The 26,812-nt window shown below is 40.6% G+C and overlaps 1 protein-coding gene across 2 annotated transcripts; it reads left to right on the top strand.

Moving 5' to 3' along the window:
- The first annotated feature begins 15,978 nt into the window (after nt 1-15,978).
- ywhaqa (tyrosine 3-monooxygenase/tryptophan 5-monooxygenase activation protein, theta polypeptide a) lies at nt 15,979-24,029 on the top strand. 2 transcript variants are annotated; one of them, XM_072684615.1, is made up of 6 exons: nt 15,979-16,076; nt 17,187-17,646; nt 21,101-21,224; nt 22,098-22,261; nt 22,590-22,685; nt 22,858-24,029. In XM_072684615.1, the coding sequence occupies exons 2-6, from the start codon at nt 17,353-17,355 to the stop codon at nt 22,915-22,917; spliced, it is 738 nt and encodes a 245-aa protein (XP_072540716.1). In that variant the 5' UTR covers nt 15,979-16,076; nt 17,187-17,352; the 3' UTR covers nt 22,918-24,029. The 2 variants fall into 2 exon arrangements, with proteins under 2 accessions (XP_072540716.1, XP_072540724.1); XM_072684623.1 differs by having other exon boundaries at nt 16,026-16,080.
- Nucleotides 24,030-26,812: the final 2,783 nt, after the last annotated feature.

Below are 26,812 nucleotides of genomic sequence, written 5' to 3'. Positions count from 1 at the left end.
GAATTTGCTGGGTTTAGCCAGTTCCATTTCATTTTTCAGTTTTACATACTATACCTCATGCTTTAGCGAGAAAACTCTCGTATTAATGATGCAGATACAAAGTTTAAGGCAGCGGTGAGCGAAATAAATTGAACTGGGTGCTGAAGAAGACAAGTGCAAGAGTGCACTAAAATAATCTGCAGATGGCACACACCGCCAACCAAGAACATGATCACACATAGCTATCTAACATTAGCTGAATGCCATCAAGTGTTCAAGTCAAGTCAAGGTTTTGAGAGGCACCCAACATTAACTTGTGACACTTCTGAGAATGAAATGGCCCTTTAAGATGATGGCAGAGTAAGCCATAAACAGAAGTTAGGGATCATTTGTGTAAGATAATAATTTTAAAGGCAGAACCTTGCCTTTGCATTTAAGTAAAATACTAGATTCTTCCTTGTTTTAGTGTGATTGATTTATGTATTTAATTACATATCCAATATTGTACTAACCATTTAAATCATTTTAGACCAATGATAAACGACATGGATCCATGGTGGCAGGGATTCTAAGAACAAGTGTGCTAGGAAAGTCTGGGAGTGTCTTTCTTTTTTCAATTTCTTCAGAATTAAGGAAGAATTCACCTCATCTTGCTAAAAACTCCACCCCCCCCCCCCCCACCCCAACTGTACAGGCTCCACAGTCCAGAGCACAGAAGTCAGAAGTGACGCAGCAGAGCTGCATGCTGTTCTGAGGAAAATCCTGAACATGCACTAACGCTCAGCTTGCTCAAACACTGCATTATTCAACACACACACACATTTTAGAGTCATAGGTTTCCTTACTCTCTCTACCATCTGCATTTTTTTTCTCTGCACATGCTGTGCACACTGCACTCTCCAGCACACCAACACATACTTAGGTCCATGGCACTTATTAATTCTTCAGCTCCAAAATGCAAAGAACAGAAGGAAGAGGCACTGAAGAAATAAAAGAAAGCACTAATATATATATATATATATATATATATATATATATATATATATATATATATATATATATATTATCACCAAATATAAGAACTACATGCAACTCTAGATGTTTGGAATATACAATATATTGTTTTATTGCAAATGCCATCTGCCCTTTAGATTATGTGAAATGTCCACAACAAACAGACCAATGGAAATGGTCCAAAATAACTTGGAATAAGATCACAATACAAGTTACAATAAATGCTAGGAATGTCTTTTGTGAAGAAGTAATGGCACCTTATGGTTTTTAGATTTCTTATTTATATTAACTTGTTATTAGATAATAAGTAGATATTGTGTCCAAATTGTGTTTAATATTTAGGTTTGTCTCCTGTTTAGAATGTACTGACTAATTTTTATTTAGAAAATGAACATAATGCATAATCATTTGAACAAAGGTCCAGTGGTTTTGTATGCAATTGTATATATGAGGCACATCAATCAGCCATAAAGTTAGCACCAGTCTAATATTGAGTAAGTCCCACTTGTAATGTCACAACATCTGAGCATTCAAGGCATGACCTCCACAAGACCTATGAAGGCATTCAGAGGTATCTAGCACCAAGATGTTGGCAGTAGATCCTTTCAGTCCAGTAAGTTGTGATGTGAACCTCCATGGAATGCATCAATGAGCCTTATGTGCCCATGACCCTGTCGCCGGTTAACTGGTTGTCCTTTTCTGGACCACATTTGGTAGGTACTGGGCACTGCATATGGGGAATACCCCACAAGACCTGCCTGATGTTTTGGAGATGCTGTGATTCAGATTCTTATGCTTGCTGCTTTTAACACATCACCTTCAAGAACTGACTGCTCACTTGCTGCCTAATATACCCACCCCTTGACATATGCCACTGCAGAGGATGATACTCAGTGTTTTTTACTTTACTTGTTAGTGGACCTAATGTTATGGCAGATTGTGTATATGAAATGATAAGTGTTTTGTTTTTTTGATGTTGATGAGAGATATATCTTCCTCTCCTTCTCTCTATCACTGCGTTTCGCCTTCACCTTCTTCTTCCTCCTCTCTAAGCAGTGTCATTACATCCCCCTTACTATTACACCCACACACACCCATGAGAACAGGAGAGAGAGAAAGACTAAAACCATGTATCAGACTATCTGAAATACTTACTGGCTGAAATACTTAGAGTTTCTATTACTCTAATCTGTCTATTCTCTGCTTTATTCTGCTTTACTGCTAAAATCGTCTGTGTGCTTGGACTTGTGGCCAACACTTTGAGGAAATATTTCGTTCATTCCACTTTTACGAGGCCATTCTAAAAGTCTTCTTGTTTTTTTTATCATTCTGGGGTAGATTTGCTTGTGTGCTTTGAGTTATTACCTTCTTGCATGACTTATCTGCACTTCAGCCTCAGTTTACAGATGGGTGACCAGAACAATACTCTGATACATCTATTAATAATTTTGAAATAATTTACAATTCATTAAACCCCCGCTTAGCTTTAACTCCTCCCTGCCTCCCTTATTAAACTATTATACTTCTATTATACTTCTATTATTAACTTTATATTATATTTATAACTAATTTAACCCCATTGTATTTAAACCACCCCTTATTTAATTTAGTTTTGACATAATAAATGTTAATATTTCTTAGTATCTTTTAGAGTATGTTTATTATTATTTATGTTTAATTAGTATTAGTATGTTTATCAATTAATAAATTCTCCAGTATATGGTAATATAGGTTGTTTTTGTGCATTTTATTAAATAAGGTAAGGTTCTTTTCTATTTTTCTATCATTTGTAACAAGTCTACAACTTGTTATTTGTAGTTGTAGTATCTGTAAATTAGTACATGTTGCATTTTAAAACTTTTGCAGACTCTTTTTCTGTTTCTTTGCAGGTTCTTTGCTGTGTCATATCACCAGAAGTGCCCTGACTCTACTGGACTGGCTCGCGTTTAGCACATCCACCCAAAAATACTGTAAGTCATTTTGTAAGTCAATTTCATTCATTTCCATGTATATTTGTTCTATTTATATTTCAGTATTAGAGAACTGTATCTGTAGATGGGTCTTTCTGATCCCACATTTCTGTTTCCTTTCTATGTGACGTGCATCTGCATTATGGAGCCTCAAACAGTCAGTCCAGTCCAGAATTCATAGTTCCCCCAATAGTGGCAACATATCCAAGTCCTGATGCAGCAATGCAGCACCTTTAATCCATCACACCACCACCACCATGCTTAACATTTGGAATGAAGTCCTGACATTGCAAATAGTCCTAGGTTTATCGAAAGGCAAATTAGTGCCCATGTTGGTCAAAAAGCAGTGCCTAGAAGCTTGTACCTTAGAAATGACTTTTCCAGACTGATAGCCATCCACAGCCTTTTTTCTGAGTGCTCTGTCATTAAACACTCCCTTATCCATCACACCCACACAGATCCACCCATAAGAACAAGAAAGAGATAGAAAAAGAGTGAGAGAAGAAGAGACCTCTGAAGTCTTCAGGTCTCTTTTTTCTGTAGCATTGACGTGCCTGACTGGACAAGTTGATGTGTGCAGTTGATTTAAAGGCCCAATGTTTTAGATTTAGATTTAAGCATATTTCTCCACATTATGAAAAAAATAATTGTGATTACATTTGGCATATGTGGACACACATACTCACACACCTTTAAATTCCATCCTTTTAAACAATGAATACAACCTTGAACTGATAACTGTACACAAAAGGATTCTATATAAACAGTATATTCAATATTAGTATGTATTCAATATTAGTACAGATCCATTCATTATATATTCCACCCAATATACAGAACAGCTGTGTGGACATAAACACAGGAAAAACAAGCACACACCTACCCACTACATAATCCCTATTAATTGCATTTCACCATGAAGGACATTCTTAGCTATTCTGTTAAAACGTGTTTACTAAACATGCACAATTCTGACTGGCTCCAGCCAACTGCTCCCCCTGACCAGAAAATGAATTAGCCATCGTTTCATTAGTGTGATCAGCCAGAGGAACAGAGCAGTCTGATGCAGGACCTTTAATAGGGAAAATATGCTAACGGCAAAATGCTAATTACACCAGCGACTTTTAGATAAGAGCATTTTATCAAGTCATGCAGCTCATCCTGACAAATGGGGGAACAAAACCAAAACTAATGACCTCAAAGCACTTAAAAATAAAATAGAGTCATTTAAGATATGCTACTGACATAATAGTATAATCTGTCTGAATCTTCTTGAGTGTAGAGATAATTCAGCCTATTTGAGCGTAAAGCTGTGATAAACTCCTGTCCTGTTATTGCAAGAACAGCTTGTATAAAAGCTTTGGCTATGCTTTCTCCTGAGCTGTGGGACAGAACTCTTTGGTCACCCACTCAAATCTACCATCATAACATTACCAAAGACAAACAATGATATGCAGGACTGTGTAAAAATCTACAATATCTGAGAACATGATATCTGAGAACTATCTGAGCAATGCTCACCTATGATCTAATCAGTCCTTTAATAAAGTAAATCAGGTGAACTGATGGTGCACATCTTTTGTATTTATTACAACATAATATTAGCAAACATGCTTGTGACAAATTGTTCAAAACCATTGTCCAAGACTTTCATGCATTAAAATGCGTTTCAAAGTTTTTCGTGATGAAAGTCATTTCTTCTTTGAATATCTGTTCTCATGAGATGATCATACAAGCAATGAATGAGGCCTGCAGGACAAAGCATAAAGTTTTTTTCTGGTTCGGTGAACATCCTGTTGAGTTGTGCTGAAGCAGATTTAAACCTGGGGATTTCCAGAGAGTTTCCTTGTATTTAATGTCGTGCCAATGGGACCATCTCCTCCTGAACAGATATGGGAAGCACCATTTCCTCTTTTTCTTGGCTTTCTCAGCAGTGACCTTCATGGGACTGGATCTATTTAGCAACCCCTAAAATAAGTGGGTTATTTATATATCTGTGACTAATCCCCTGAATGTTGGATTCTCACTTTTATAGCCACATATTACTTTTATAGTAGCTACTGAATGCATTGAAGTAGTTACTCTAAAATTATATAGTAGTTACTGAACAAATGATTGTAGTACCTGTGTAATTTATAACAGCTACTACATAATTTATCGTATTTACTGTATAATTTATAGTAGTTACTAAATCATTCATTCTAGTTACTGAATCATTTATAATAGGTACTAAATAATTTCAAATTTCATTTCAAATAGTTACTAAATTATTTATGGTAGTTACTACATTTTTATTTAGTAACTATATAATATCTACTGACTACCTTATAGTAGTTACTGAATCATCTGTAGTAGTTACTGTATAATTTAAAATAGTAACTGTATAATTTTATAGTTACGGAATCATTTTTAGTAATTACTGTATAATTCAAATTAGTAACTAAATAATTTTCTATAGTTACTGAATAAAATATAGTAGTTACTGTATAATTTTAAAAAGTAACTGTATAATTTCCTAGTTACTGAATAGTTTAAAATGGTAACTTTATAATAGCTACTGAAAAATTAACAGTAGTTAATGAACAATTTATAGTAGTTACTAAATCATTTTTATCGTTTATGGGTAATTTGTAGTTACTGGATCAATTATTGTAGGTACTGTATTTCATAGTTATTACTGTATAATTAATAGGTTACTAAATAATGTATAGCAATTAGTATATACTTTATAATAGGTACTGAATAATTTGTTACTGTATAATTATTAGTAGTTACTGAATAATTAATAATAATAATTACTGAATAAATATATAAGTTACTGAATAACTAATAGGTACTGTATAATGTATGTAACTATGTAAGAAAGTATGTAAGTGCACAATTATAATTTAACAGTACAGGAAAACAAAAATAACAACCCATGACTAATTTATAAACATGACGTTTGGGTAATTAAGCTTGCCTAGACAAAAGAAGACGGGGGCAGGGAGATAGGATTACATTTTCCAGAGTGGCTGCTCCCTCTTTTCCTGTCATCTCCACTTGAGATAGGCAAACTTAGAGGATAACTCTGACAGCAGCAGGGCTTTTAGACTCAGGAAGGCTCTCTAAAAGGATGGTCATCCCTAGAGGGAAGAGATGACGGGACAATTTTTTCTTATCTGGAAACCTAGATTTCAGCAGGCCTCAGGTCCTAGTTGTGTAGCCATCACGTCGGTTAAAGCCTGTTTCTCTTGTTCGTTCATGATCTAGATGTGGGTATCTGATGCGGTTGTTATTCTCATTAAATGCTGAAAATGGAGGACACCTCACAGAGCTATAAGAAGGTTCCCAAATGGTTCTTGGGTTTTTACATTCTTAAACAAGGTTCAGACTTTTCAGTTGCATTCGTTTAGCTTGGACCACACATATCAATTAGGGCTGTAACAATTAATAAGATAAAATTGTCATTAGGATGCACCGTCTTGTTGGATGTGCAATGATTAGGTAGCAAATTGTTTTAAAATACTCTACAATATTAATTGTCAAAATAATTAAATAGGTTACTTGTTTAGTAATATTATCAATAGTGGCTGCCCTAATCTTAGAAGGAGGGTAAGCCTCATGGGTTTTTATAATCCGGTCCGCTCTCAACACTTAAACTGGTTTCAAGTGGTGTTTAGCATTTCTGTGAAATATTATCATGCAGTTTGATTCGATTACATCGAGCTGTTTATGCACCCTTATTCTCTTAGCCCTCTGCACAAGTACTGTGGCTGTGAGCTTGTGTGTTTGAGAGCAATCGATGAATATTTCATCGCTCTGAGAGCTCAGTTCTGCTTTGAGAATGAGTGGTTGCTGGAATCCATATGGTCATCAGGCTGGCCCACCACACTTTGGCCTGAGAAGCCTGCCGGAGCACAGCCAAACTGGACCTCTCTCTGCACTGTATGAAATCAACACACATTCATGCTTATCCACTGAGAAAAGCACAAAGGAGCATTTGTGAGTTTGGGGCATGTGCATGTGTGGTAAAGAAGGTGGAGGAGGTTTTGTGTCTGTTCTAAAAACCCAGCATTATCAGTTTAGAGCTTGGTGCATAACTGACCAGAAGCGTTGGTCTGCATGTGTTGATTATAACTTAAACCTCATCAATGCTGAAAAAACGAATGTGTTACATTGAAAACAAGACCTTCCAGACAGTACAAGCTGGTATTAAGTAGTTAGCAAATTTGTACAAATCAGTAATTCAGGTAAAAAATTCAGTTTGCTGATGATTTATGTATATTATGTGCCTGACTCAGGTCTCAGTTTCCCAAAGCCATTGGGATCACCTTAAAATGATGCGCAGATGCAGTTTTACAAGCCTGTTTACAACCCTATTATTTTACCTCAGAAAAAGCATATTTTACAGTACACTCCTAAAAATGATCCTCTGATTTTATTGTTCAGTTTACAGAACAGAACAGAGATCGTTGCTCATTGGCAAGTGTTAGCCTACCATAGACATCTGCTCACTTCCCTGGGCTTGGCTTACCTGGGCTTTCTTGTGTAGCATATTTGAGTTTCCCTTCTAATGCGTAGTTCAGTTTGTTTTTGAGGGAGTGGACATTAAAGGGAAGAGATGGTTAGCACTGATCCCTACCGGCCACCCTGGCTTTAGCTTCCTTCTTTTGCAGAGTTTGAGTTACCCTTTCCTCAGACACACGGCACATAAAAAGTTGTGGTCATGAGGCCTGGTTCGCCTAGTAACTAGTCATTTTCCTACTACCAGAGTTGCATGGTCATGTGAATGCTCTCAGAAAACTAAAAGTATTAACACCATATTCTCTAACAGTGACATAACAGTCTTGGATTTTTGAAATGGACAACTTAAAGCACTGAGATGTTTATGTGGGACTTTATTTTAAAGGAGGATACAAAAGTGTTTAAAGTTCATGGTTTGTCACTAATATGTACTGAACTCTCATTAACCAACTATCTGTAAATACAGTCTACCATTCTAGGGCACCTTTAACTGAGTGTGCTGTGTCATGCTTGCTCCACACAATCATTTTTGTGCTAACATGCTTTCTGGAAACCCAGCCTGAATTTTTACAAAACATTTACAATGGTAAAATACTAAATACATTCATTAATAAACTAAATAAAATCAAATTTGTATTCATTCATTCCAATTCATGGGTTCATTCCACAATATTCAACCTATTCACATCAGTTCTGGATATTGGTCATTAGACATAAATAAAAGCATTATGTTCTTTCTCTAATAACAGACAATAACACAAATCATCATATAATATTGAAATTGTGAGTGTGTGAAGTCTATTCCAGCAAATGATTCCACTGAAAAATATAGAAGCCTCATAGATTCTCACCTGACATTCACCTGAATATGTATAAACTACAACTGAACTCTATGTTGTCTATTGTTACCCTACACCCAACACTAACCCTAACCTTAACCTTACCATGTTATCAACCCTAATTCCTACCCTTATTCCTGACCTAAACCTTTATCTTGAACATTAAATGAGTTATACCGGACTACCTGGCAGCCCTGTATAACTATAGCATAGTGGTGACTCTGTATTTAGAGTGCAGGGTTCTTGATCACAGAGTTGTGGGTTCGATACCTGGGGCCTGTGAACTGCCACTGTTGGGCCTTTGATCAAGGCCTCTTTGCTCCAGATGTGTTATTGCATGGTTGACCCTGTGCTCTGATCCTACCTTTCCTACTTGGGATATGAGAAGAGAAGAATTTTAATGCACTGTACGAGTATAAATGACAATAAAGACATATTGTATTAGATATTAATGAGATGTAGACAGTCTATGAACTGTATGGTTCTGAGACATTGGACTGAATATCTTCTCACTGTTAAAGAGTAGTTCCTACAAGTTCTGCATTAAGATCCATGTCCCATCCCAGACTTTCCCTGAGGATGAAATGCCTTGAGTCACCGCTTGACATGAGTCATTAAGCTTCATGAATCAAGTTCTTCATGTTAAATTTATGCCTGCATTTAAGTCTTACAACAATCATCTGGGTGTGGTCCCGAGAGCTCTTAGTTACACACAAGTGAGACAGATAATGAGGGTAAGAGGAGACTGGGATGACTGTCACGCCCTTTCGGCTTTCGGACACACCAGACAACAAAAGCCTGGTAAGTGAATGGAACCTGCTTTCCCAGCGAATAGATACCAAAATGTAACTCTGGCAACCTTTGCCTATCACAGTGGAGCTTGGCACACAACTGTTTATCCTGGCAGCTACTGAGATCCATCCAACACACACGAACGAGATCAGCATGGCAACAGGCGCCAGGCTAATCAGCAGGCTTTGCACAGGAGCTGGCAATCAGACTAATATCTCTCCTCATCTCTCAGGGGGAAGTCTCCTCATCACTCGTTCTCCCCCTCCTCCCCTTTATCGTCACTCTGTGGTCCAAATTTCCTCTCTGCTGTCCTCCATCATTCAGCCGCCGGCACACTCTGATTGTCATGATATTAAACAATCAGTGCTTGCGGAACCTTGTGGTTTCAAGACAAATGGAGTCGTGATTTGATTCCAGCTTTTTATTTCCTGTTGTCTATCTTGGTGTTGATCAGCATACACATCCAGCTTAGTTATTAATAATTGTCATCATCTTTGTTATTTTTTTTTCCTCAAATGGCTTTAAGAACACTTTAGAAAGGTAAAATACCATGGTCCAAATGGTCTAATAGCACTATTGCAAAGCATATGGGAATAAAGGTGGAGGATTAGAACAGTGTTGTTTACTTTAGTAAAAGTTCTCGTCCTTAAACAAATAGTTCTAACAGACACAAACAGCTCTACACTGTATTTATGTGTAGATTCCCAGTTATCATTCTCCTTAAGATCTCCATAAGACTTTCCTACTGTAATGTTGGCTTTATGGAGATACAAGGCTTTTGAATGAAAGGACAACAGGGATGATATATGCACTATATGTCTAAATGTTTGTGTTCACCTCTTCTAATGAATGCATTCAACTGCTTTAAGTTGCACCCATTGCTGACACAGATGTGCAAAAGCACACACACACACACACAGTTTGTCTAGTCACTGCACAGAAGTACTGCAAATAGAATAGGACTCTCTGGAGCAGACGGACATACACCTATTGGCACCATGCCTAACACCAGTCGTGGGCTAGATGCATATAAAGACTCTCAGCATTGAACTATGGAGCAGTGGAACTGTGTTCTGTGAAACGATGGTGCTCCATCCAGTATTTTTGGAATAAGTTGGGTAGTTGGGGACGAGGTGGGGTGGTGATCATCTAACCTCCTGATCTCACTAACATTTTTTGGCTGAATGCAATCAAATCCTGCCTGTGAAGTAGTAGAAAGCCTTCCCTGGACAGCCTGGAGACTTTTTTTAATGCCCTTGATTTTAGAAGAAACAAAGAATGAGCAGGTGTCCCAATACTTTTATCTATACAGTGTAGCTTCACAGAGGAATGAGACTCTTGTGACTACTTTATACCAGCCCATACCCCCTCCACCACCCCCTCCACCACCACCACTTAGTAACAATGAAAGCAGGCAACCAAAGCCGGCGTTGAGCATACGGGGGGGTCGGTCAGGGTTTCAGAACATGGAGATTCCCTCTCTACGCGAGGTTTCGTGTGTCTGTCTCTGGTGGTGCTCGGGCTCAGGGAGGTCTGAGAAAGGCAGTGAGTGTAGATGAGTGATGCATGCCAGCAGGATGCTGCCTGCAGTGCCAGCCTACTGCTCCATGACTCAGCACATCCCTCCTCACAGCAGCGTTACAGCAGCAGAACGTGAGCTAGGCAAAAGATTTACAGTGCTATTGCATAACTCCAGTTTACATTATTTTTCTATTGCCCAATTTTAGAAAACCAACTTTACTTCAATTTGGATTTTCTTAAGTTGGTTATCCTCTCAAGATGATAGAACGAAAAATAACATGTAAGTGTCCTTGTGTGCTTTGTGAAATGATTACTGTCCCTTTATCTTTATCTAAATTATGACTCCATGCTGTGTTTTTACATTGTGTAAATAGTGTATGTGTCTATCCCAAAGAGATAAATTATCAGTATTTTCCTTTTTTACATACAAATGTGTGCGTGTGTGTGTGTGTGTGTGTGCCCCAGAAATATACTTCTTACAATTATTTTAACTCTCTGTACTCCGGAGACACAGCTCTGTGTCTGAGTATTCTTAGCATATATAGAAATATATGTTTATGTGTTGGCCTGTATAAGCCCTGTTTCCAGGCAGGTTTTCAGGGACGCCAGACTACGCCCTGAGCCTTTTTTTCCCTCCCTCCTCTCCACCAAAAGAGCACACATTACGTAACAGCACTCGACCGTGCAGAAAGTGTTAGCTGACAGCCTGACTGATCCAGTTCACGAGCAGCGTTGGAAGCAGACTGGGTGGGGGAGGTGAGGAATAGATAGATGGAGAATGGTAAAAGGGAAATAACAAGGGCGTCTCTATTAGTGTGCCATCACTCACTTCTGAGCATACGATGAGTAACTGACATGACCTGACAAGACTTCATCTCAAGCCTTCATAGGGTGACATTAATTGCGACCGGATTCATGGGAGCCATGCAGATTTATCTAGGTCTCACCTTTTTTTAATGGGGCTCCTTGACGGGCCATCATTGGTCCAGGCCGCTTACAAAAAGCCATCTCTCTCTTTCTCTCACTGCCACTTTTGGCTTTGGCTATGTGAGTGTACAACAGCCCAGAGAACACAGATACTGCAGTACTTGAGAAGCTCCAGATAAATGCACGGCACTCCTAGAGCACTCAGCGTCCCGCAGACTCTGACACATCCTCCACAGCCACCGGCTCCCAGGGTGCTTTAGATAATGGAGTGGCTGAAGCCAAGTAGGCTGGATTTGTGCAGAGTGGCAGCTTGAGTGTGGTACTGCTCTCCATCTACAGAGAACCTTACCCTAAGAATAAGAATGTTGAGCGAATTGGTTAAAGAGGTGCAAAACCTCCATCATCTTTTACTCCAAATTGGAAAGAAAGCATAGAAGCATAGAAAGATGTCAATGTCTAACAATATCCAGATGCTTGGTTGTTAAACGTTTCTTTCTAAATGATGAGAATTCATATGGATTTGATAGTACCTACCAAAAGTTGGAACCAAAAGTGGAGAGGTGTATAGCAGAGGCCATAGCAGGAGGAACATGTCATTTTGGTGCCTAACTTATGCCTAGCCAGTTATGGTGGCCAGACATGGTGGCCATGCAGGTGATTAGTCAACACATATGTGAAGTATGAGCAGCACTGGGGATAAGTACTCTACCCAAGTCCACAAACAAGAGTACACAGTCAGTCCTGGCACTTGAACCCACAACCTTCTGGCTGCTGGCTTAAATCTTTTACCGCTTGCCTACTACAGCTTCACCACAAACCCGTCCTCAATACACTCTTGAACTTAAGGACCTAAATCTGGGCTAAATGTCTATATTTCTTTGCGTTCACATATAAATTAAGAGGGTACGTTAAAAACTCATGTCATGACTGTGGTGTTCCTACGTTAGCTTATTTCCTACACTACTGCCATGCATTACCTACTCGCTAGCTGGGCTAGCAATATACATCACATAGCTGTGTATATGCAGCTCTAGTGGTGTGAAAGCTGCTTCTGGACTTTGATTGCATTCAATCATATAACCCTCAATGTACTCTGGTTAATATTACTGAACTAGCCAAAAAATTACCGTCGGTGTTTGGTAGAGTTTCATCACATGATTCCCTTGTTCCACATTACTAGGCCATGAATCCTGGCTCTATGTTGTTGTACCACAGTGCTGTGTATATATATAATTGTCATGACAGCATGACTGTCATCAGAAATGGATCCATCAGTGAAGACCAAGTTGCAGAGGGACTGTTTTCACTGCTGCCTCCGTTCGATCTTTTGGCATTACCCCTTACAATGGGATGGGATTACAGCGCAAGGGAACATTCCAAATGTGTAACTGATCCACAGTTTTTCCTGATGCGGAACATATCAGGTAACCCTTTGTTTTCTGTAGAAAGTGGAGGCCAAGTCAGATTTCCAGTGAAAGGGCTACCATTTTAGGACCAGGTTCCATAGTGGTTTTTATTTGTACCCTGGGCCTGTTTGTATTTGTTTTACATTTAGGTCCACTTACAATGTCTGTGTGGTTTCATATACCATAAATAGCAGTCCATGCTGGAATATATGGAAATGCTTCAGCTTCAGTTTCAACAGAAATGAGTGGGACTAAGTTGATGCAGGCTGAATGGGCAGCCATATGTAATTTTTGAATAGATCAGCCTTTCTCATAGTAGATGCATTTCTTTCTTTTTTTTAATCCATCTTGACCCATGTTGATGACATTAACTCAAAGCTAGTTTACACCGTCACTAAGTGTCACTTTCTGAGTAGTTACAGAGCGTGGGCCGTGTAATTCTCAAGGATGTTTCGGTGCCTCCGAGGCTCCTTGGCTTTTGCCCTTTTCAAAAGACAAACATGTTTCTTGCCCACTGTCTCAAGACATGTCCGACTCTAAATGCCTCCTCTCTGTGCAGAGCGTGGAATACAAACACTGTGGTTTAGAACGGCTGTGTCCTTGCCACAGGGTGATTAGTGCCCATTTAATTAAGTCTTATTTTCTTCTACCCGATTTGAACTAAGCATAATCTGAGTGATGGGTAGCGATGGATCAGTAGCTGAAGTGGAGAGAATGAATTGCATCAGCTTTGCAATATGTAATGCATGTATTTATGCCTCTAGATATTGAGTTCAGTTCATTAAAGGTGCCATAGAATGCATTTATTACGTATTTTAAGTTTCTCTTTGATATAATAAGTGAAATATGTTGGCTGCGGTGAAAAATGTTCAGGTGCACTGTTGTAAACCTTTTTACAACCCTTTTGAAACTGGTTTTCCTTTTACGGCTGGTTTAGGGCACAGATGGATCACAGAAGCCACATATGATACTATAGTTTTAACATTTATTTCTGAGTCTTACTGGATAGTGCAGTTGCTAAAGAAATAGTATCTAGTTAGCTTTTAGTCTTGCCCCCATTCCCCTTCCACTGTTTGGGTTTCTCAAATCCTACCTGAAGAAAAGAAGCCAGTGCTTTCCCATCTGATGTGTGTTTAGCACCAGTTTGGTAGTCAGATGAGGTAGCCCACTTTGTTTTTGAGGGAGCAGACAATGGAAATAAGACATGGCAAAAGCTAGGGTCAGCTAGCATTAGCTTTTAGCCTAGTGCGGATCCCTGTTTACTCCCACCGGCTTTCGCTTTGTCACATGCTGGGTTTGTTCTTCCCTTCTGAAGAAACTGGGAAAGGCCAAAGGTCACAAGTTCTGTTTTACATGATAGGCTGTGTTCCCATATCTAACAGTCTAGTGGTGATATGCTGCTTTACAGTATCAACAACATCATATTGTCCTGTCACTCTTCTTGTGTTTTACCATTTTACTAGTTCTAGGGATTTCGCTAGTTTGCTATGTCAGTTGTGGAGGTGTAAATACAATTGTAATTGGTTATGTTTGAGGTTCACGGTATGTCAGTTCCATGTACCAAACTCAACTATGCCAAAGTAAATACAGTTTGACATTTTAGGGCACATTGAAAGGCTCATAGCATGCTCGTCCACTCTCAGTATTATTATATATAACATATAGTACTGTATGTTAGAAGATGGGAAAGAAATGTGGAGAAATGCTGCTCACACTATTGGCATTAGGAACAACTCAGCAAGTGGAGAATGGGTGCTGGACTGCGCATGTCCAAATGAATACCACAAATTCCTCACTGCTCGAATGAGATCATTATTTAGACTCTGTATTAAGTAAGCAACTTAATTTCTTCACTTCCACTGTGACTGGTCACACATGCCTTAGCCTGCAGTTCATTCATTACAAATACTTCAGGACACAATGCACAATCCTCCCTCTGTAAAGGGGGTCTGTTATTACATTGGAATGTATAGTCCCCCAATTAATCAACTGAATAACTGGACACGGCTCCCTGTTTTGTTTTTAGAGGAGTCTGCAAACAAAATGCAATGTGTTAGGAAAACAGCGGTGATAAATTCAGCGAGGATGCCAATACACTGATGTCACACAGTCTCATGAAGGATTTTTGGAACGAGATTCAGCTGGAAGCAGCTGGAGTAGCAAACTTGGGAATGAGCTCATTTATATCTGTGAACTGCTGACTGGCCTCCTGGACTCAGAAGCCATGACATACTGGCCAATTACACGCTGCAGCCACTGTCCATCAGCTGCAAAAATCAATACAATGCAACACTTATAGATCTAGCATAGGATGATGAGTACTAGATAGTAGCCTGGTTGATATAAAGTCCAGCCTAGTTCTCAATCTACCAGGGGCAGCTGTGTGAAAGGTGAAGCTCAGACTACAGTAAAGCAACTGTAACCTTACAGAGCCTATGCATTTTGACAGCTCTTTTCTTGCACCAGATTGACATGATGAAGGAGGTTTTGAGACACTGCTGGCAGCTATATCCAAATTCACTAATGAATAATTGGACTGGATAATTTTGTTAATGTAGGGTTTGTTTCTCAGAGAATTGAACCCAGTCCTGAATGGGAAGTGTACATTAGTCCAGGACTAGCTATGTATAATCTCTCCATAGTGTACTAGCCATTTTGCTTCAAAGAATGAGCTTAAGTCTATTTATTTACTCATTAACTAGTCTTGAGAGGGCCCTTGTTTATCAAACAATAACAGTACTACTTAGAAACTCAGGATAGCTAGCGTATTAAGCCGTTTCGTGGGCTAGCCTGCCATCTCTTGAGTCCAGCCACGCCCGCTGAGTGTACAACACCGAGGGAGGAGCTCGTCTCCATCGCGACGGTGACGTGTTTTCTCCCTATCTAATTGGTGCAAAAGCCGTGGCCTCAGTCAAGTCCCGCCTCCACTCCCCGCGTTTAACCCTCATTGGATAACTTCTTGTCTTGAACGGCAAAAGTGGCCCTCAGGAGACGTTCTCATTGGATTACGGAGCTGTTGACCACGCCCTCTTTTTTCAGGTTCGGTTGGACGTTAATCGGAGTCTTTTCTCCCTCCAAAGAGAGCCGAAGAGGGCAGCGCGGTAGTGGAGACCCTGTACACGGTCGGTACGATTTTCTACCTTTTCTCCCTGTATTTGAAAACCAGACATGCGGGTGAAACGCGAGCGGTGGTATATATGCTTATGAAAGCCGCTGCGGCATGTTAAACTGAATTAGTCGAAACGGAGCTGTCAGAAATAACGTTACACTCCCGTTAGCCTGTAGCAGCGTTAGCTATAGCAGATTGAGGAACGGCTCTTAGTGAAGTCAGGGGTGTGTTTTTTTTAGACTGCGGATGGTTGCGGTTGTAGGGCGGTCCGTTGTGGCGGGTGCTTAGCAAATGGGGAAGAAAGAGGCTTTTTTAATATTCGGTTAGTATTCGGTAGTTAGCTAGCAGCGTTTTAATGGTGGAATAACCGGCGCTTGTCGTTTCTAGTAGTTGTAGCTAGCTAACAGTAACGTTAGCCAGAAGCAGCGGCGGTGGCTGCAGCAGCAGCGGTGGCGGCAGCGGCGGCGGTGGTGGTTGTAGCTACCGCTTCACTTTCAACTCCCTAGTCCGACAAACGTGAGGCGTGAAGAAACTGGGTTGTCATCATTAAAATACGCTCCCTCTCCTCTCGTTTACTGCTTAGTCTGAGTCGCAAGAGGTTGTAACGTGTGTAACCACTTGGTGTGTACGAGCGAAGCACCTGTCTTATGAAGAGGCTGAAGGTGTTAATCCGCGTAGCTAGCTAGCTAACCTTAGGTAGCACTGGGCAGGTTCATGCAGGTACTCGTCGGTCGCCTGGGCGTTTGACTTGGCTTTCACTTCACATGGTTCACACTTCCAACAAGCCAGATCTGCCCTTCAGCAGTGTTCCCACAACACTGCGTGTCGTCGCTATACCCAAAACAGTAGCTTGCTAGTACATTTTTAGGAAAAAAAAAAAGGAGGGGGGGGGGCGTATTAACTTTCAATGGAAGTCAAAGTAAAACATGCTTCGGGCATTTCTATTGATCCATTCATCATGACAGATTTGACACAATATAAAGATCTGCCCGATTCACAGTATGACACATTAAATACCAGCAAAATATAGCTAGATACGAAGTTAATGCTTGGTAGCTACCTTTTTTCTTTACGAGCTAACGTTCACGTCTTCCCCTCCCTCTTCTTCTTCTTCTTCGTGCAGGTAAAACCCGGACTACTTCACCTGCTCACCTTCTTTCTACTCGTCCGAGCCGTTTCTTTCCCCGCCTTTCGCTGCTGCTTTTCCCTTCCCCTCCACCTGGACTCGCCGCTTTGCCGGAGTTAGTGATTAAGGTCCACAGCTAGATTTGCTCGCCGTCGCTAAAACCATGGATAAAGCGGAGCTCATTCAGAAGGCCAAGCTGGCCGAGCAGGCCGAGCGCTACGACGACATGGCGGCGTCCATGAAGGAGGTTACGGAGCAGGGCACCGAGCTGACGAACGAGGAGAGGAACCTGCTGTCTGTCGCCTACAAAAACGTGGTCGGGGCGCGGAGGTCGGCGTGGAGGGTGATCTCGAGCATCGAGCAGAAGACGGAGGGCAGCGACAAGAAGCTTCAGATGGTGAAGGAGTACAGGGAGAAAGTGGAGTCGGAGCTGCGCGACATTTGCAACGACGTGCTGGTAAGTCAAGCCTAAAGATCTGTATAGGGGTGGTGAAGGTTAACGACCAGCTACAGTCTTTTTTTTTCTTTTTTTTTTTTTTTTTTCTTTCCCCTACATGGTTACATGCATATAGCTGAGCTGTCACTTGCTGACAGAGCCTATGAACATGAACGTGCTTTCACACGAACTTACTTGAACCTGAGGATTGTGTTTGGCTCAGGATTAGAGCTGCACCGATACTAACCCTATTAAACAGATCAGATATCGGTCAAATGCCAACATGCAGTAGTGTTTCCCAATCATGGCATTTGAAAAAGATCTGTAGACTGCTGTATGCGTATTTGCTGTATGTGTATTTGTATGGACTTGCTCCTTAATGCAGCACTAGTTTTGGGTCAGTGCTTTGTATTGGCTGTGTCCCTGAGTTCAGATATCAGAATTGATCTCCAACCAGAAAAGGTTGGATTGCCACATCCTAGCTCTGGATAAAGGCTGGGTGATGGGCCTCCTTCTTAAAGGCAGAATGGCTTTTAATTCCCTGGCTGGGCAAGTGCACCACACCACACTACACCACACAAGTAGAGTCCTTCTAATGCTGCATTCATCCACCTGTGCATGATTCAAGTATGTCATTCTGATTGGGACCATAAATCTAAGCCTAGCCTACCTTCCTAGACCTGAATATCAAACCAAAAGATGATTCTCATTGCTGAATCATCGCTGATGTTACAGCAGGGTCCAAGACTAGGCTAAATCCATGTCCCTGTGGACTGGTACAAAGTGTCCAGCATGCAGAGATTTGCTCAATCTGCTTCATTACAGGAGATCCGCTGCAGAGCCAATACTTCTCTGGAGCAATGCAGCGATTGATTCCTCTAACAGTGGTGCAGAGGCGAATGACCTCGCAATCAATATAGAATTGCAGGCAAAAATGCTGCATCCAGCTCCTCCTGCACCAAATGACTTAGATTCTATGTCACCACTTCATGAGGGGTGATTGTGTGTTTTCTTTAGTCTTCAGCAAAAGGCTGTGTGGTCTTTAAAAAAATGCATCTCTGTGTTCATCAAGGAGGAGCCGATATGTTGTAGTGAGCTAAAGAATAACAAGATTGAGATTTGGTGGGTTTTCTTTGCACTACAGTGTGTGATGAACTTGGTGGCTGTCTATTGAATCATGAAAAGGATGTCCTTTTTACTTTGCCCTAGTTATGCAGCTTGTATGCAAAGCATTACAGTGCTTTCGCTTGCTCCTGCTAGAGTTGAAAGGTGTGAGGATGCAGCAGTAGCTCCCTCTCAGATTACCTGCTTCAGCCCCCTAGTGTTGGCTCACTTCCTCCCACACTCAGGCTTCCCACATGCACATTTACAGTGGTGTAGGATTGAGGAAGCTAATGTTGCTTGCTCGGAGATCTCAAGTGTCGTCTTGTCATGCGTATATTGGCTGTAGTTTGCCCTATTCTTAACACGCCCAGTTGTGCTGAGCCAAGGAAGTGTGTAAGTGTGCTCTGGGTATAAATAGAGCATTGAGGTAGAATACTGCTTGTGGATTATAGGTGTGGTTTGTGCAAAGCTTGCCTGTGTTCTTGCTAATCTCTTATGGTAACATAGCTGATAACTGAACATTGCTGAACAGTGTGCCTAGTGCAAATCGGGCCGCGTTGGACAAATATAGATTATTATTGATTTTGTTTATTAAGGATATAGCTCCAAGGGTTTTGCATGTAACATTTTTTCCATCTGAGTCAGCAGAACAAATCTAGTTCCCATGAGGTTCTTCTTATCTTAAAATGTAGTTGGTCAGCCAAGATGTTTGCTTCTTTAGTTTTGTGTTGAAGCTGCAAGGTAAATGAATTTTCCTGAATTGTCCATGTTACTCTTAAAGATAAGGAACATCCATTATTTGTTGACTACATTAGCCTTGTAGCTTCATTGTAACATTATAGAACAGAACTAAGGGCATTAAACTCTGATCTGATCAACTACATTTGCAATTTTACATTTGCAAACTACATTTGAAAGGGATAAATACAAAGGCAGACATACGCAAGACTGATTGGTGGGATTTCACTGTCCTTGATGATTGATGAAAGGAGGAAGTAGTTACAGAAAGACAAAGGTTTCCCGTTTGAGCTACAGGACCTGAATCAGGCAAACATGCAACATTGTACTAAATGCAGCGATGACAATTATCAGTGGATAATTGTTATTTATCAGCAGATTGTCAGTGGCTTATCTGTGTTTTGTAAATGTGTATTTAGCAGAATAGACTTTTTTTTTTTTTTTTTTTTTTTTTTTATTATCTATGTGGGTGTTGGATATTGGTATCAACCAGGATTGCATTGTGTCCCTGCTTGGGTTATTTCTTGCTTCATTTATCCACAAAGTTGAGGAGCACCTTGTTAAGGGAAATCAGTGTATATTCCAAGTTTGACATTGAGCACATTTTCTACCACATATATTTTTGTTGGACTTTGCTACTATAAAACACAAGTGCTTTAAAAGAGTACACTGTTTAGATTCCTTTAAGAGGAAGTTGTGGCAAGCCTATTGTGGCTTACTGTGAACGTGTCTATTGCTGAGGTCTGCTAGGTTTAGCCTAAAGGCATGGGGTTTTCGTACTGTCCACTTGTGGAGAGATAGCCACTGTCAATTACATTAGTAATTAAGTAATCCATAGTTTTGATGATTAATCAACTAATCATTGATGTAAAGAGATCAAACAGCCTTAAGTAACCAAACAGTGTGCAGCCTTTCAAGGGTTTAATTATTAATTTTACTGTAAAAAATAAAAGGACGGAAGTAAAATAACAGCACACACAGTGTTGGGAGAGGGGATGATGCATATGAATGAGTGTTGCACTTCTCCAGTTTAGGTGGCCTTGATGAATGACGAGATGAACTGATTGAACTGAATCTATAATACTCACCCCCTAATAAATACTCTTATCCTCATCTCTCTCTCTCTCCCCCTCCAGGCCTCATCTCTCTTGGGTGAAGGGGCATGTTAGGCTAGCATTACTGACCTCATAAGCTAGAGGAAAGGGCTGGGTTTTCACACAGGATGTCTGCAGACTGTGCTCCACCAGTATGTGTGCATTTGTATGTCTGAGTGTGTGTGCATGATTTGCATGTTTTCTTTCAAGTGTGGTACCCTTGCACACAGTCATAGCAGCACCTAGTGAATGTAGTATGGTTTTGAAGTCAGTTGGAAACAATGTTCACGTTACTCCAAATGTAGGCAATCAGTTATGGTCAGGTTGTAATCGTTATTATACTAGCTTCTGTTTGTAGAAGGATGTGAATGTGATGTAGGATAGAATGTGATGTTGAGAGATGACCAAGCCCCCTTTTAACACCTGGTCAACCCACTGAGAATTCACTTTGGCTCCTTATTTCTTGGTTCCTGGAGAGTTTTTAAATGTTAAAATTTTCCAGGATGAGTCTGAAATATTCTGTTCTTCTTTCTCCTCAGGGACTCCTGGGCAAATATTTGATTGAGAACTCCTCTAATGCTGAGAGCAAAGTCTTCTATTTAAAGATGAAGGGTGACTACTACAGATACCTCGCAGAGGTTGCCTCAGGCGACGATAAGAAGGGTAAGAGTATATTTATGATTTCCTGTGCCAGGCCTGAACCTTGTTCTCCTCTATGGAGAGCGAGTGATAATGTGGTAAAAAAAAATGGTAATAGACAAACAGACGCACAACTAACCTGTAAACAGTTTAAATGTTTTCTGGAAAAAAATCATATCCCATCTCATTCCCAGAATCGTGTGTAAAATGTATAGGCAGTAATGGCTACCAACACAAATAGCCTGCGTCCTCACGAGGAGCTTTGTAAGCAATTGAACTCAAGTCATTAAATGATTTGATAAAAAGATTACCAATATTTATCTGTAGAATTGTGCTGGAGATTGTTTAATTTAGACAACAGATGTATGTCATGTTTGAAAGCAAAGCTATGTGCAAGCACCATGTGAGCACAACAGTTACTTGCCTAAGGGGAATTTGTGCTTGTAGGCTTAATTCAAGTTGAATAAATTTGGATCCCAAATGTGGTCGAGGAGTATATCAATGCCTTGCAGCTTCTTTGGCTGTCAGTGAGTCAGTGCCTCCGCCTTCTACCCAGCTGAGGAAAATTCTCTGCCCTGGTACCCCCCCTCCCTCTTTCCATAGCCCTCCAGCTCCTGACTAGCCTTAGATCTAGAGCTGTCAGAGGTCCAATTTTGTAGTTTCTTGCTCACTGCTCCCATTAGATATTGAGGCAAGCTATTCTGACATTTAGCCAATTTTTAGCCCAAGATTTCCTATGATCATCTTAAAAATTAGATCAGGCTCCACCCACAGATGTATTCTTTGTTAACGAGTGTTGATGAGAATTTGAAGCACACAACTTCATCAGAATATAAAAAAAAAAAGTTTTAATATCTCTCTCAAGCCGTCTTTTTTTCCCCATTTGTGTCCCTTTAGACACGATAACTAACTCTCAGAGCGCCTACCAGGATGCATTTGACATTAGTAAGAAGGAGATGCAACCTACGCACCCCATTCGTCTGGGTCTGGCCCTCAACTTCTCCGTGTTCTACTATGAAATCCTCAACTCTCCTGAGCAGGCTTGTGCCCTGGCTAAGCAGGTAGGCGACAGCTAGATAGTGATCCTGTGTACAGAGCTTGTTTTCTAAGCTTGAGGTACATTATGCACATACTTTTTTCCTTAACCTTAATTTTTAGAGCTGAATTCCCAGAAATGGATTAGGCATGACTAAAAGAGACTAGGAGCGTTTCTCAATAGTGAATCACAAATAACGCTGCAGTTTAGTCCAAGGTTAGGCGTAGTAATCCATGTCTGGGAAACTGAGCTGTGGTGTGTAATTTCTAGCTTAGGCTTTGGAAGGCAGGCTGGCTGTAGAGCTGGCCAGTATTATTTAGTTATCTTTGCTCAAGTTTTGACTGTGTTTGCAGGCTTTTGATGAAGCTATTGCAGAGCTTGATACGCTGAATGAAGACTCGTACAAAGACAGCACACTCATCATGCAGCTGCTTAGAGACAACCTCACAGTAAGTTACATACACCTGTACTGCTGAAGTAAAGCTACAGCTACTGTAATCACAATTGATGGACCATTGTTTGAACAGATGAACCACTATAGCAGCATACAGTTTACAGCGAGTGTGGTGATGTAAAATATCATTTGAATTTGACAATCCTGTGCAAAACCTCTCTTTTTAGTTATGGACATCTGACAATGCAGCAGACGAGGGTGAAGGAGGAGACGGAGGAGAGAACTAGGACCCTGCATGTTTTCTCCACAGATAACAGAAAAGGAAAAAGGAAAAAAAAACTTTTTACACATCTTCATTCCTTATTGTTTCACTTATGATTATTCTAGCCCCGTAAGTCCATGATCATTACCACTGAGCTGTGTGTAAGGAAAATTAGAGTCATCCTTTTTTTTTTTTCTTTTTTTTTTTTAATCCCCCGCCACCAAATTCTTCCCCTTCTCCCCTCAGCGCCCCCACCCACCTACCTGGCTTGTGGTGGTGATGATCAATTGAAGTAACTGCTCCATTCCTTTGGTTCTGTGGTTGTCATTTTGGCCTTTTATGTGCAGTGTCTGCTGTAGAAAAGTATTAGCCTCACATCATGTCAACAGTCCATTAATGGTCAGAGAACAACTAGTGTTTGTCCACTGCAAATCTGGTGACTTAGAAATGTCAGTAACAAGCAAAGACTGCCCCGGGCAAAGCACGGCAGGCTTTCTTCTGCCCTACTGCGTTTCTCCTCCGTCTTACGGGCTACTTGTGGTCAGCACGCATCTTGATGAAGATTTAAATCCTTGTGGACCATCTTGGCTTGAACACTCCTTCACTCCAGTACTGTTCAGATGAAAGGTTGATGTTTTGCTAGCTAGTTATCTATTCACTGCTCAGTGATCTTTTTTTTTTCTTTCCCCCCCCCAGCGGGCTCTTTTAGACAGGGTTTCTTGGAAGTCACAAAATGAAACACTCCTTCCTGATCACAAAAAATTACTTTGTGTTATTTTGACGCATGTCTGAGTCAAATGGTGCCACTATGAAGGCTTGTAATAGACTTAAAGCAGTCAAATAATAATAATAAAAAAAAGGAAAAAAAGGACCATGCATGCCCATTTTTCAGTGTACACTGGTATGGGAACTGATCTTGCATACACACTGCTCCACGGTTTTGGTTAAATACTTTCATTGCAGGTTTGTGCACATGTTGCAGATGTTTGATTTGTCCAGTGATGTCGATTAGATATTCGGACCACTGTTGTGTTTTTGCTAATCATTGATTGTAGTCCCCAAGAGCCTTGTGAAAATGTTAAGATGCCCTACGTAACAGCTATGTACCCTGAATTAAAATGACCATTTTATAAACCATGTACTTTGTGTTTGTATTGTTTTGATCATGTATCACAGCAAGACGAAGAGAGGAATGTACAACTCTAGAAAACCAGTCACCCCAAAAGGAAGTGATGACCAGAATTTGTTAAGGAAGGGTTAAACTGAAAAGAAAGTAAAATTGAGTTCTGAATTTTTTTTTTTCAGAATTACAGGAACACCTCGAGAAATATTTAAAGGTCTTGAAGAAAAAAGAATTAAGATACGTGTTCATCATTTGAATAACAACTTAATACTGAATGAAAAGCCATTGTATGGCATCTATCAATATGGCTCTGTAATTCCATATTGGCAATTAGATGAATTTACATCTATTTACATCTTTTTCAACCTCAAAGACCATATAACAGTTTTAAAATAAGCACCTTTCTCATGTCACTGTGTCCTTCTCAGGATAGCATTGGTTGGATAAGAAGGCCTTCTGTCCTGTATCTTTCTTGAGGACCAGGTGTGTGTGTGTGTGTGTAGGTTACCAGAGCATCACTCAAATAGCTTTTCTTGTAGTCCATACTGTAACCTGAGCCAAATTCATTTTCAAATGAGACCTCTCACAAAACAGAAACAGCATTATGATGACAGTCTATAGCAGAACATCTCTGCCCGGGAAAGACTTCAACACTAGTCTACTAAACAATCCAAGCCCAATAGTACCTGTTGGGAGAACCAACTCCTAAGATGTTAATGGGGAGAAATCTCAAGAAAACTCAGGCTCAAAATGGGACAGCAACCAGAAGAGGATAGAATCATTTAATATAGAATAGAATCATCATCATCATCTGCATGTAAATACTGGTATGTGTTTTAATGATTAAGACATTAAAGTGATTGAATAAAGATTTTTATACTTTTTACAGTTTCTAAATAACAAAAAAATGTCATGCAAAAGCCTTGTATCTCCAAATCTGCAACTTTACAGAAGCAAACAAACTTTTTAAAATATTTTAATGGATGTTAACATGAAAAGATTTTATTCAGAACATACAGAACAACGCCAGCTTCAAACGATGAAATACACACATCATAAAAACAAGTGGACCAAATATTCTGAAATGCCCAAATCAAGAATTAGATCAATCTCACACGGTCACAGCCTGCTGCACAGACCAAGAGGACTGAAAAGTGTCTAGTGAAATTTAGGGTAGCTGTCTTTATTTTATTGTTTTTTTTTTTTTTTTGTCATGAGATTAAAAGCTCATGACCATAAGACTACTATTTTGTTTGTATTTTTTTAACCCCAAATAGCAACAAATTTCTGGGCTGCAGTCGGTCCACCAAAGGCATTAATATTGACCCTCTGACGGCTTGCCTGTGTCAGCCAGCTATCCTTGTGCTCACGGGCACGAAAGCGGCCCCCGGCAGGTTATTAAATGGCCCAGAATTGGACCAACTCCAGAATGCCGCTTATAACAATACAGCAACCCGCTGCCACTTGCGGCCTTGAGCAGGTTGTCCACTATCGGGCCGGTGTCTGAATATCACTGAGGGTCCAACACAAGCGTGTTTGCTGGGGGTGCGCGTCTTTCTAGCCAAGGTTGGTGCGCCACCGGCGATCAGCCGACCAAGCTCCACTTTTGAGCTGGTGCTATCTAAACACTAAAGGTCCAACAAAAGCTTGCATGTTTTATAGGTATTCCCCCTCACCCCCTTTCTCCCAACATTTAGTTCACTTCAGAAGTTCCTCAGAAAGTTTCCCCACTCGTGCGCTCATCTCGTAACTACCATGTTTCCGACATGGCCTGAAGGCAGCGATATGCTGAGGTAGGGAGCTCATCAGAGGGGTGCATTTACCAGCGGCTTAACTAGTAAACACGACCTCCCTCCGTTCAGGTGACTGTCTGAAGATCCGCCCACTGCAAGCACGGAGATGCATACAGAAATACACTCAGTGAGAAATGTCAGAAACTATTATGTATGTGTCAGTCAATCAATCAATCAATAAATCAATAAATAAAATAAATAAAAGGTCTTACAGACTTCACAACTCCTGGATCCTCGCCTATACAAACTAGCTAAGGGTAATTTTCTGAGTAAACAGTGAAGCACTCTGGATAAGAGCGTCTGCTAAACGCCTTAAATGTAAATATAGCCATCACCAATTTTGCAAATACGACTTCACAGGCTCTTAGAGTGCAATTTACCACTGGTCCACACGATATATCAGAAATTACACCATTTAGACGCAGCACTGGGCCTACTTGAAGCCCCCGGGCCACACCAACGGTGGACGGAGGCCCGTGTGTCCCCAGTATTGTCCAGTATTGTCCTTTAAAACACTCAAACCAACTTTATTCACCCTACGTTATAATCTACACCGTCTGCCCTGCTGAATGCTACAGAGATGATTACAGCATTACCCTTCACCTCAGACTTCACCATTAGCCAGCGCCTCATGGTGGCTCGCTCAACAGTAAACCCTTCGTTTGCGCTTATAAAACTAGCTCTCTAGCTAGCTACATTTCCACTGAAGCACCGAGGCGAGAAATAAAAATAGCACAGCCATGACCAAACTCTCGGGCTGTATTTATCCTCTTATGTAAGCCACATATCAAAGTGGCGAGAATGAGCCACATAAAGGTCAGCAGGGCGCCCGTTAGCTACACTAGACTCAGCTAGCTAGCAGTGGTTTAGCCCGTAGCCGAGCCTACACATCGACCACAAATGGCTGACAGGTTTCTGCCTCATAACTCCACAGTATTTCCGGATGTCTGAGTAGTGTACGAGGCTGCAGTTGACTTGTCATTGGGATCCTGTGCTCCACCTTA

This window comes from Salminus brasiliensis, chromosome 1 (assembly GCF_030463535.1).
Source record: "Salminus brasiliensis chromosome 1, fSalBra1.hap2, whole genome shotgun sequence".
NCBI lineage: Eukaryota > Metazoa > Chordata > Actinopteri > Characiformes > Bryconidae > Salminus > Salminus brasiliensis.
This window is presented reverse-complemented; position numbering and strand designations above follow the sequence as displayed.

Bases quoted from the DNA above. Each gene is read 5' to 3' on its own strand.
- ywhaqa (XM_072684615.1), top strand. From the start codon at position 17,353: ATGGATAAAGCGGAGCTCATTCAGAAGGCCAAGCTGGCCGAGCAGGCC. The intron at 21,225-22,097 runs GTAAGAGTATAT...GTGTCCCTTTAG, and splicing joins CTCAGGCGACGATAAGAAGG to ACACGATAACTAACTCTCAG. The intron at 22,686-22,857 runs GTAAGTTACATA...CTCTCTTTTTAG, and splicing joins TGCTTAGAGACAACCTCACA to TTATGGACATCTGACAATGC.